At 31.8% G+C, this 12,787-nt stretch overlaps 1 protein-coding gene across 1 annotated transcript; it reads left to right on the forward strand.

Moving 5' to 3' along the window:
* Window positions 1-6,188: 6,188 nt before the first annotated feature.
* Window positions 6,189-12,461, forward strand: LOC107870714 (pentatricopeptide repeat-containing protein At2g02750). Its single transcript, XM_016717326.2, has 3 exons — window positions 6,189-8,576; window positions 9,940-10,170; window positions 12,170-12,461. The coding sequence occupies exon 1, from the start codon at window positions 6,307-6,309 to the stop codon at window positions 8,149-8,151; it is 1,845 nt and encodes a 614-aa protein (XP_016572812.1). The 5' UTR covers window positions 6,189-6,306; the 3' UTR covers window positions 8,152-8,576; window positions 9,940-10,170; window positions 12,170-12,461.
* Window positions 12,462-12,787: the final 326 nt, after the last annotated feature.

Consider the following 12,787-nt stretch of genomic DNA (forward strand, 5'->3'; position numbering starts at 1 on the left):
GCATTTCAGGCTCGATAGGTAGATGAAGTGTATTTTTGCACCATTTTACATAGTTGAAGGGCATTTTAGGCCCTTTTCCGTTAAAAATATCAATTGGATGTATGAGTGACCTCATGAATTTGGCATCGTGAAAACATGTTAATCCCCTATTTTCTTCCTGCTTTTGCATCTTTTTAGAAGCTGGAAATCTCATGCGTGCGAGCATATTTATTTTGTCTTCTTTTATGGATATAAGTATGTGATGGATACCTTGAATTTAACATCCTGTATGAAGTGTTCATGCGGAGATACTATAATATACCGGGATCTTTTAATATCAATGCAATTGGCTTGATTGGAACAAATTGATTAGACTTGATTAATGTTCAATGTTCCCAGATTTAATTATGCAAGTTTGCTGAAGTTAAAGAATTCTCCCTTTCTTTGTAGGCGTTATTAATCCTTATCTTTTCTTTATTTTGCATGAACTCTCCGGATGAGTCCAATGGGACTCCCCATATCCTTGCATTCGAACGTTGTCGAGTCGAGCCTTATTAAAGTCCAAAATTGGACTAATATATGCAGGATAGCACAAGTATACAAGCTGGTATGCACTGATATACAACACGTATATACGAAAAACAGTAGCTGCATATTATCACACGATTTATGATGGAAAGTGGAGGGGAAATAAGCAGTCCTCGACGCTGATATACACTGTATATGCAGTGTTATGTACAAAAACATTGAAATATATACAGCTGGTATACATTTCAGAAAATGGACCCAAAGTCCATAATTCAAAGCCCAAAAATGGGCAACTTTGTTGATGGGCCAATTAAGGGGCCCAATTTCAATCATTGTACTGTTTTTGTAGCTTGTATTGTTTATTTGTATTAACTAACATTTGTAAATTAATTAATCTAGGTAGATTTCCTAAGATACTGTCATTTTATTTTATCTTAGTTTCCTTTACTTAATTCATGACTTTTTTTTAGGGGTGGGCATATTTTGATTTAAACCGAAAAAATCGAAAAACCAAACTGAAATTTAATTTTGGTTTCGGTTTTTCGGTTTTTCGGATCGGATTCGATTTGTAATTTTAGAATTTCGATTTTTCGGTTCGATTTTTGGTTTTAAAAAAAAAAATCGGTTTAAACCGAAATTTTATAAATAAATAAATAATATATATATTTTATTATATATAATATAATATTATGTTAAATATTTTGTAACTCACATTCACAATTAACATTTAATAGCAAATTCGCTTACGGCGCAGGCTGTTTATGAATTATTTTAGCGACTCAAATATTTTATGAACTATTTTGGTGACTTTGGACTGTTTTATGGATTATTTATGTAGAAAGTATGTTGTTTCATGGACTATTTTTACGAGTTTTGTGTTGTTTTGTAGACTATTTATGCAAGGTTATATTATATGTAATGATTAATGACGTTATGTATTATGTTAAGCTTATGATTATTCCATTTCGTTTCATCGATGTTGAGTTATTTATAATTATTTGTATTTGGGAATTAAAAACTGGTTTGAAAAAAATAATTTTTCTAAAAAAATCCATCAATTTTAAATGTTCAGTTATGAAAAAGAGAGGCTAACTACTTTAACATTTCAAACCGAAATAAAAATCCAAAATAAGCAAATCGAATTTGTAAAAATCGAACCAGACCGAATTTATTTCGATTTGGTTATGGATGTCATTTTTGTCAATCCGAAAACCAATAAACCAAATCGATATTAAACAATCAGAACGAACCGATCGAACGCCCACCCCTAACTTTTTTCACCTAATTTATATTGTTTAAGACGGATTAAAATTATTTCCTTCGATTTTCTCCTTAAAACAAGTCTATTAAAAGTGACTAATCTATTTTAAATGACATTTATTTTTTCATATGACTAATAGTCTATTTGGATTAAATTAATTTTTTTCCAACTTAAGAAACTAAATTTTCTTATAAATTTTATCTTTTCATAATTACTAAGAGTTTTTAATTTAATACTCTCTTGACATTTTTTCAAAGGTATTTTCTACAACATAATCAACTTTTTTCTATAATAAATAATAATAAGAAACTAATTTCGTCATCTTTTCTTTCTCCACGAAAGTAAAAATTTTTTCCTCATAAGTCCAGAAAGTTACAATTTCATTGAATTTAAATAAATTATTTTCTCCTTTGAATATATAAATGTCATTTTAAAATGTTTAAATAAATAATTTTAATATTACCTAAATAATCAAGTCTTTACAAAAATTAGTCACTTTAATTAGTCAAGTTAGTTCTTTTTGGTAAAATGTTTTAAATGGACGCTGCTAAGTACCTTAAAAACCTTAAGACGTTAATTGAACCCTTACCCAGAATCATTTGTTTTAAAGGTTTATTTCTTTTTTTGAACCTGACAATGTACAATGTTTTGTGGATGTCGTACCTATGCTATTTTATCAGGTTCTATGCTTTTGATGCTTTTGTATACTGCCTTATATCTTGAGCTGGGGGTCTATCGGAAACAGCCTCTCTACCTCTTTAGGGGTAGTGGTATGGACTGTGTATACTCTACCCTCCCTAGACCCTACTTTGTGGGAATATACTTGGTTGTTATTGTTGTTGTATTTCTATTTTTGAACCTTTGAAACACTTTTAAGTTTTTTCTTGATTTTTTCTATAAAAATCATGTGCTGACTCTGTGAATTTTCCTAAAATTATTTTAAAATTTTCTTGAATCTTTCGAAATAATTTTAAAGAAATCCAAAGTCATTTTCTCGCCAAAATAAAATTCGAAACGGATAAAACACATAGTACTCTACGGTTTCAGTCCAGTTATTCAGACTAAGTACAGTTGAGTCTTACATGACCGGTATTCAGTTATCAGTTAATCAGTATACAGATAACAACTAATCGGTATCCAAATATCAGTTATTCAGTATTCAACTATCAGTTATTCAATTAATCAGATCAACTTAGTATATGTTATATTTGGTTTTGATGTTTATGCATTCGTGCTCTATAATTGTATATTCAGATCCTCGAGTTTTATCAGTTTTCATCACTTAGTTTCAGATCCAATATTCATATAGTATCCATGTTTTACTGTTTTTCAGCTTTAGTCCAACTTATATTATAAAAGTAAGGTTTTAAGAAACTAAATGTAGTGATTCAGCAGCTTATCAGATTATATTTGCTATGCATGTTTTAAGATACTTCAACTTTCAGTTTATCCCAGTCTCTTGCTGAGTCCACTAACACTTAGCATGTATGTTTTAAGATTTTGTACCTATTCAGTTTTACGTATTGCATTCACCCCCACTTACTCAGTACATTCCAGAAGTACTATTCCATACATATATGTCTATGGGCTACATTGTCTCATAATGTAGGTACCAATTATAACCTACGCATTATAATTAGACAGTTGCAGCTTTCAGTTAACAGGTGATGAGTTCTCCTATTTCGAGGACTCCAGTCAGATTTAGTTCATGTATTGTGTTGTATTTTTTATCTTTCATTTGTATGAATTAATGGTAGTTGGAGGCATGTCCCAACTATCTATAGTCAGTATAGTAGAGGATTTAAAGACGTCAGTCAGAGTTAGTTATGTAATTTGAGTTCTTTCCTCAGTTTTATCAAATTGTAAACTTTAATTAGTTACGTACTTATTCAGATTTCATTATGATTATGTTTTTGCACAGCAGACCTAGCTATTTAATATATTGAACCATTTGCTCAAGCAGTATGCCAACTCATGGATTAGCTTGGGTTCACTTATGATTTCAAGCACCGTGTTACTACTAGGGGTAATCTCGAATTGTGACACATGATGGGATAACTAATTCCGGGATAACTTATTACCAACAAAACGACCCCTTAGAAATTGCTCAATGGCATGAAGAAGAATGATTGTATAATTAAACTGTGCAAGCAGTCGATACTGCAAAAGATCAGCTAAACATAATAATCCTAATCATAAAGAGCTCTATTTATGCTAAATACTCGACAACCTAATATAGATAAAACATGTTTCCTAAAACTATTATTTTCATTACATTTAGTAAGTACAGTTGTAAACCAACCATTAGAGATGCTGATATTCTCAATAGGATTCCTCAAAAGAAATCATAGGACACTTAGAGAGCTTCCCAATACCCTTTAACTCCCAGTAATTTGTAAACTTCAAGCATTATCTAAACAGGGCCATGATATCGAGGAAATTACAACACCAAATGACCTTGAAAATGGTCTAAAATCAACTATTTGTGCATTTCGTCGACACAAAAAAAGCTAAAAAGGTTGTTGGCTAGAACAAAGAAGAAATCATTGACGTATCGGAGATGGTAATAAATGACATACCTGATATGGTGAAACATTTTGAAAAAATCTCCATCTTCTCCGATAGCCTCAGTCTTTCAAGCAAAAAATGAACTGGTTTCCATCAAACCATATTCTGGATCCAGATTCTAGAGAATTCACAGTGACCATTTGAAAGGGTTGTTGATTAGAGCAAAGAAGAAATCATGGGCATACCAAAAATAGCCCGACATCCTGAAAAACCTTTATTTTTCTCCCATTTCCTCAATTTGACGAGCTGGAAATGAATTGGTTTTTTATCAAACCAGCTTTCGAGTCCGAATTCTGGAGAATCTATAGTGACCATTTGGAGTTGATGCTCAGATCTGCGTAAAGAGCAGAAAACTGAGGAAGAAGGGAAATACCGAAAAGTCTAAGTCAATACACATTCAGACTATATTAGTGATTTATTATATAACTTAATTATAAAAAAAAATGATATTATTAACTCTTCGCGATCTCTATTCTAAAATACGTGTGTTAGACACATCCAATTTATTAAATAGCAAAAGTAAACGGCTAAAAATATTAAGAAAAAATCATCATTTTCACTCCAAATTATAGTCAAAAAATCGAATTCACACCTAAACTATATAAGTGACCTATTACACACCTTAATTATAAAAAAAAATGATACTTTTTACTGATATGGTGTTGATGTAGCAGCGCGTGTAAAACACTACACCACATGCAAGCTGGTGGTAGCCTGACAGGTGTAAATAATTTCACTTTTTTATAGTTTAGGTATATAATAGATCACTAGTATAGTTTAGGTATGACTTCGACTTTTCAGATATAGTTTAGGATGAAAACGATGTCCCGAGGAAGAATGCTTAAGGTTAGGAGAAATAGCAGTGAAAAAGACGTGTCACTCAATAGGTTTCTCAAAGGATAGGCAAGTAAATTATGAGCATTGAAAAGACACATATATCCTTAGATTAGAATTAAAAGTCAGGAAACACACATGTTGAAACTATAAATCCTTTCTAATTTAGTAGTAAAGTAGATTTTTTAAAGATTAAGAAAATTATTAGGACCTATTTGTCATTTTATTTTTAACTAATTTAATTTTTTCAAAAAAATAAAATAATAGAAGAAAATAATCTTTGATTTATATATTTAAATTTGATATATGTCATATCCAACAATATACAGTTTGAAACATTTATACCTGCTGGCACACGTTTAAAAAAATTGAAAACAATAATACATTTTCAGCTCACAATTGTGCAGAGAGGGGGAGAGGGGAGGGGATTTTGTTGAATTAAAAAGAATTTTGAGAGTAATATAAAGAAAATAGGACACAATTTTAATTAATGTAGTATAATGAACATTTTTTTAATTAGTCATAATAAACTATATTTTCAAACACCCATAATTTTTTTTATTTACACAAACCTTTCACTACTTTTTTTTCTTTTCCCTCCTCCACCCCCTCAGCCCCATCCACCCCTTCTACATCTCTAACCTCCACTAAACAATTAGCATCTGTTTAAATAATTTTTAACTATTTAAAGAATATTTTTCTTATGCTTAAATAATTCACAATTGTTTAAACAATATCTTTTATTTGCGTAAACAATTCTAGATTGTTAAACAATATTTTCAGTTGCTTAAAGAATTCTTGATTAATTTATAATAATTATAATTTTTTCACTTAATATTTTTAATTTTTTTTAATAATTAATTAGATGTGAATGAAGAAGTAGTATAAAATGAAATCACACAAGGAAAAAAATAAAAATTCAAAATAAAAATAAACAAAACAAACTCAAAAAAAATAAATGAGAAGAGGATACGATTTTCAATAGGGAAGAAAACATAATTTTTAATTTTATAATATTTCTTTCTAATATTTTATAAATTATAATTAGTTCCCTTTTAATTGATTCAGCTCTTAATATCGCTTTTAGCTCATTTTACCACAATTGTTCCTATTGCTCAAACCTTAGGGAGCAATCCATGAAGAGTCAAATAACAAAATTGGTAGCCAATGGACTTCACAAAGAAGGCATTTACTTGTATTCCCAGATCCACTCTTCTTTTTGTCCCACTAAATTTTCCTTCCCTTGTCTCTTCAAATCTTGCGCCAAGCTAAGGAATATACCACAAGGCCAGATACTCCATGCCCATTTGCTTAAATACGGTTTTGGTACCGATGTATACGCAGCCACATCTCTTATCAATATGTACATGAAACTCGCCTTAATGGACAGTGCCTTAAAGGTGTTCGAGGAAATTCCTCAACCAAATACTGCTTCATTAAATGCTAGCATTTCTGGGTTTTCGCAAAATGGATATCATGTTGAAGCTTTTCGGATGTTTGGGTTGTTTAGTGGTTTACAGTTTAGGCCGGATTCGGTTACTATAGCTAGTGTTTTATCAGGCTGTGGGAATATTAATTATGGTGTTCAAATGCATTGTTGGGCTATAAAGATTGGTGAGGATATGGACATATATGTAGCTACTTCGCTTTTGACTATGTATTTGAATTGTGCGGATTGTGTTTCTGCTACGAGGTTGTTTGAATTGGTTCAGAATAAGAATGTGGTATGCTATAATGCATTTATTTCTGGGCTGTTGCAAAACAGGGTGGAGGAAGTGGTTTTGGATGTGTTCAAGCAGATGTCATTAGACGAAGAACCAAATGCAGTTACTTTAATATCTGTTCTCTCTGCAACTGCTAATCTTAAGAATGTGAAGTTTGGTTGGCAAGTTCATGGATTTATTGTGAAAAATGAGCTACAATCTCATACATTGGTGGGAACTGCACTTGTAGACATGTATTCGAAATGCTGTTTCTGGTTATGTGCATATAAAATCTTCAAAGAGCTGGGTGGCAACAGGAACTTGATAACATGGAATTCCATGATTACTGGCATGATGTTGAATGAGCAAACAGAGAAAGCTGTTGAACTTTTCATGGAATTAGAATCAGAAGGATTGAAACCAGATTCAGCAACATGGAATTCAATGATCATTGGGTTTTCACTGCTGCAAAAAGAGACTGAAGCTTTTATGTTCTTCAGGAAAATGCTTTCTGCTGGTGTGGTTCCCAGTGCGAAATCTGTTACTAGTGTTCTGACGGCATGCTCATCTCTATCCTCACTCCGTTGTGGCAAAGAGATTCATGGATATATTTTTAGGATGGAAAACATTATTGATGAATTTATTGTCACCGCAATCATTGATATGTACATGAAGTGTGGACAATTTTCTTTGGCACGGAAGGTTTTTGATCAGTTGGAAGTAAAATACGATGATCCTGCTGTCTGGAATGTAATGATTTCAGGGTATGGAAGGAACGGGGAAGGTGAAGCTGCTTTTGAGATGTTCTCTCTGATGTTATTGGAGAAAGTACAGCCAAATTCAGCAACTTTGAATTGCATGCTGTCTGTGTGCAGTCACATCGGAAATTTGGAGAAAGCATGGCAAATTTTTAGGTTGATGATTACAGATTTTGGCTTAGCCCCAACTCTAAAGCAACTTAATATTATGGTTGATTTACTTGCTCGATCTGGTCGGCTGGATGAAGCTAGAGAACTACTACAGCTCATTCCTGAACCCTCTGCATCTGTTATTGCTTCTTTATTAGCAGCTTCCGAGCATTTCTCTAATGCAAAGATGGGAGAAGAAATGACCAAAAAGCTCTCAGATTTGGAGCCGGAAAACCCTGTTCCTTTTGTGATTTTATCCAACCTTTATGCTAGACAAGGAAGATGGGACAATGCTGAAAGAATCAGAGAATCAATTGATGAAAGGGGACTGGAAAAACTTCCAGGCTACAGTACTGTAGGAGTGACATAATATGCCAAAACTGGTTGAACATACTACTATTGGATCTTATGCCTGATCTGCATGAACTGGGTCTCTCTTTTTTTTTTCCTCCAGTCATTGCCCCAACAGTCCTTGTGCGAGAAAATTCAAAATCTATGTTAAAGATGTTGGTGCTTCAAAGATAAAGGGATGAGATCTCCGGGTGCAAGCACACAATCGACTGCATTAACCTTGTCACTCGTCATAATACTGTGAACTAGCTTGGAAGCCAGACAGTACAAAGAGAGACTTGCATCAAGCTTGCGTGCTATTAGTGTGACAACCTTCATGACCCATGTGTGCCGAAGCAATTGTCTGTGAAGTCCTTTCTGGTCAGCTTCCTTCAGTTAGGACGGGCAAATTTGAATATTGAAGCAGAAAGTAACAGGAAGCATCTACAAGCTTATATGATAAAGGTCAATACACTGTGACGTTAAGTATTGATTTTAAATATAATTTATTATGATCAGCATTTTCTGATTTCTTGCCTTGATTATTAGCCAAGAGATGTCTCTCGTAATTGCAACTGTAGTGCTTAGCTCAACCATGAGAAATGAGTCTGGAAGTTTTCCAATTTGGTTCTCATATGCTTGTATACTAGTTGAATCTGTTTTATCGCTTTGGGCGCCAATAACCTGGTGCAAATGTGGAAAACGTTGAAAATGGCATCATCTACCTCTCTAATCTCAGGATAACATTTAATTATCAGTAGCTAGGAATAGCAGATCTCCTCAGGGACACAAAATATGGCCAAGTCTGATGTGGGATAATCAGAAATGCTGTCAAAGCCAATCCGTCCCTTTGCATCCTTCAAGGACTAGTCTTATAGTGAATTCAGTTGTGAAGCTGGTGAACTGTTACAATCACAAGTACTTTGCAGACTATATTTTGAATGCAGTAGAAGTCTCTCAGCATGGAAGCATCCACGCTACTGGAATGAAAGGTGACCAGTCATAGTATCTTATGATAGACCTCACATTATGTAGGTTATCACGTGTCTCAAGAGGATGACTGTTAGATTATGTGAAGCAAGGAGCCCTTTTAATACAGCTTTGCATGTACTCAAACTGAAGTGCTCAAGCACTTTTTCTTTTTCGGTTTTGTATAACAGCCAGGCTATCGCTTTGTAACTTAAGCAATGAAGCTATGTGAAGCAGGGGGGGCCTTTGTAGGTCAACCCGTGTACTTTAGGAAGTGTGAACGCTTCAAATATTGATGCAAAGCTTTGATCCTAATGAAAGGGGTTAGTTCTTTGAATCTCAATTTTGTGAAGTTTGATTAATATCGACGTTATGGTATCTTTTATGTTTAGTTTTTTTTAATTACAATTTGAATATTCATAGTACTAAGTTCGTGCATGTTAAATATTTTTTTCTTAAATTCTGCGCCTCGCTTATTGCTTCAAGCCTAATGAACATTGTTGCCCTTTTGTGTGCTTTGCTTTGTAAAACATTGATAATGGTGGTGTTCAGACCATGTTGCATGCACTTCAACTACTCCACAGGTTACTCATTTCCTCCACCAGAATATGTATCAGGGAACTCTACCATCCAAACTTTAGATGGATCGAAAGAAATCAACTATTTCTTTGTTTTTTTGTGGAATTTGAACCCTGGTTTTAGTCCTACTGCATTGACCGTTAAGCCACTGTTTGTTGTCCCAGCTTGAATTTTATTAGTGTAACAATCTTTCCTTCACAGCTGCCTGCAATTTTATTAGTGTAAGATTGGCAAAATGATACTGACTACGAAAGTTAATACTAGGAATTTTCTATAATAGGATCTGCCACCAAAAGAATGAAGCGGACTCTAATGGAGTTGCAGCAAAGCAATGGTTTGACTACTACTGCAAAGAGAACTTACAGCTGCAACTTATGCTTAAGAGAAGGTGCACTATTCCAGAAACATGTTTAATTCCATAGGGGAAAAAAAATCTCCAATACCATGGTTCTTGTGAGGACAACCCTTGGAAGACTGACTGGCTTTCTAACTTGACTGATCCAATATACTGGTATTTTTCTTTCAGTTTCTCTCTTTCCAGTTTTCGACTGAAATCTGTGTTTTCTTTACCAAATGAAGAAATAGAGAGGCCTTATGGAATGAAATCCAATTTATACTTCTTTTAGCTTTTCTTCTGTATCAACGTAAATGCCCTTATATAAACTTAATAAAGTGGAGAAATAAATTTCACAAGTAAACACTCCAACCCCACCCCTATAGCCCCTCATCTGCTCCGCCACACCCCTCCCCCTACCTGGACTTTTATAATGTTTGTCTACATTATACACAAATATTTTTGAAACATATTTTCTACTTCCGTATCAAACGCAGAAACATAAGTACAAAAATTCGTTATTTTCTAGAAAATTATTTTCCTTCATGCCATACCATTTCCTTCATACCATACAAAAATTCTGTTATTTTCTAGAAAATTATTTTCCTTCATACCATACTAATACTTCTGATGTATTTGCTTTGATTTGTATATTAAATAAAAAGAATTAACTAAATAAACTTATTAAATTGTTTATTACAAGTTATAGCAAAATTTTTTAGTTTTCAAGTTATAGCAACTTTTATTTTTAAAAAAGTAGTTAAAAATGATTCTTTCATTTTTAAACAAATACAAAAAAGTAATTACTGAAAAGGAAAATAAAGATTTAATACAACTAATATACAATATTTCTTCCTTAGATGTAGTTAACCTTAATTATTGATATCAAGTCACCCCCAAATTCCTCTAACCGTTTTTCTTTTGGGAAATGGATAAGAATAGCCACTCGGCTAAAAGAATTGCCACCGAGTGGCGATTGATTTTGAATTTTCAAATATAGCCATTAGGCCATTTTTTGCTACTGCCTTCATATTTTTTTTGCCTTTTAGCTATTTTTTATTAAATTGCTGCTACACATTTTTTAAAAATTTATTGCTTGCCCTCTTTTTCTAAAAAAAACTTTTTATCTTTTTTTGCACTGTTCTTTTCGCAGCTCCATTTTTTTTTTTTTAAAAAAGTTATTCTTCTAATTGGTGTAGTTTTTCTAACAATCAAATACGATTTTATAACATTGTAATTGTTTAACATTGTAATTGTTGTTCTTCTTTTTTATCAATCAAACATAATATTTGATATCAAATACATGAATCTTTAATACTAAATATAAATACATATTTTATACAATAATTGTATAAAAGTGTATCAATGTGGTATAAAAGTGTATCAATTGAGTATAGAGACTGCATGTGTTCAATTGGGCCAAATGGATAAAAAACAAAAATAAATTGGGCCGACTGACTTCAATTGTTCACATTTTCAAATTGTGAGTCATTTCTTTTCAAAGTGGCCAACCCATGTCCTTTCCTTTTTTCTTTTCTCCTATTTTAATGCTTCCATTAAGAGTTTTCATCTTTATACACTATCTTCTTTTTTACACGATTTACTTTTTTCAGTAAACCAAATTCATAATTTTCGTTTCTTTTATGCAACTGCTGAGAATTATTTTATGAAAGAAAAACGAACATAAGTAATTCTTGTGTTATAAAAATATGAATTTTGATAATTTGTATTCAATCATGATACGTCATGGACGAAGATGAGATTCGCCAGGCATGTTATATTATTTAGCAAATTGATATTTTGCAATCAAACATATTTAAAGAATTAAATAAATTTTTTTTATGTGTTTCTTAAATTCTTTATTGTTAAAATGTTGAATTAAAGTATTGTTCCAACTTCATTAACATATAAACAGTTTCTTCTTCCAAAAATAATATTCAATCTGTGATTTCATAATTCAACCATATTTCATACATTAATCATTTTCCATAATGTTATTCTGATTGCTTTGAGTAGAACAATTCTGATATAATGTTTATTTTACTATATTATTTTATCTATGTTTTTTGTATGTTGAAATTATGAAATATATTATGTTGAAATTATGAATTTTCATATTTTCAAATTATGAAATTTCAAATAATTCCTACTAATGAAGTATGTAATATGTTTACAGGAAGACCTACAAATTTTTCTGTAGATGGAATTATATAAGATGCAGATTCGAAGTACGGAGGATTGGTTAATGCAATATCAAAACAGTTGAAGATTGACATTACCTCAATCCAAATTGAGATTAAGTTTTTGATAAGTGATACATGCCCACCAGTGCTCATACACAATGACACGAGAGTAATGGTATATTTAGATTAAAAAAAAAGTATTGTCGATTTTTTTGTTAAATATCTATTGTATGTGACAACAAAATATACAATAATGAATATTAATGAAAATATTGAACAATCTATTATTTGTGTTGGTATATAAGATTCTACAAACAAATGATTTATTCTTATAACTGTTTTTAGTGTATGAAACTAGTTTAGTACACAATACAATATCCATGAGTTGTTCAACAAATTACGTTAAAATCAGTTTATATAATCAATTCATACTTAAGTAATATTTTTTTTTTGAGTTCTCAATGTATTAAGTTGATACTAAAATTAGTATCGATGCAGTTTCACATATATCACATTTGTATTGAATGTTATGAATGTGACAATCGATAACAAAAATTATGTTTTATTTTACATAATCTTTTTAGTGTCTGTAATGGATATTACATGAAAAA

This window comes from Capsicum annuum, chromosome 5 (assembly GCF_002878395.1).
Source record: "Capsicum annuum cultivar UCD-10X-F1 chromosome 5, UCD10Xv1.1, whole genome shotgun sequence".
Classification (NCBI taxonomy): Eukaryota; Viridiplantae; Streptophyta; class Magnoliopsida; order Solanales; family Solanaceae; genus Capsicum; species Capsicum annuum.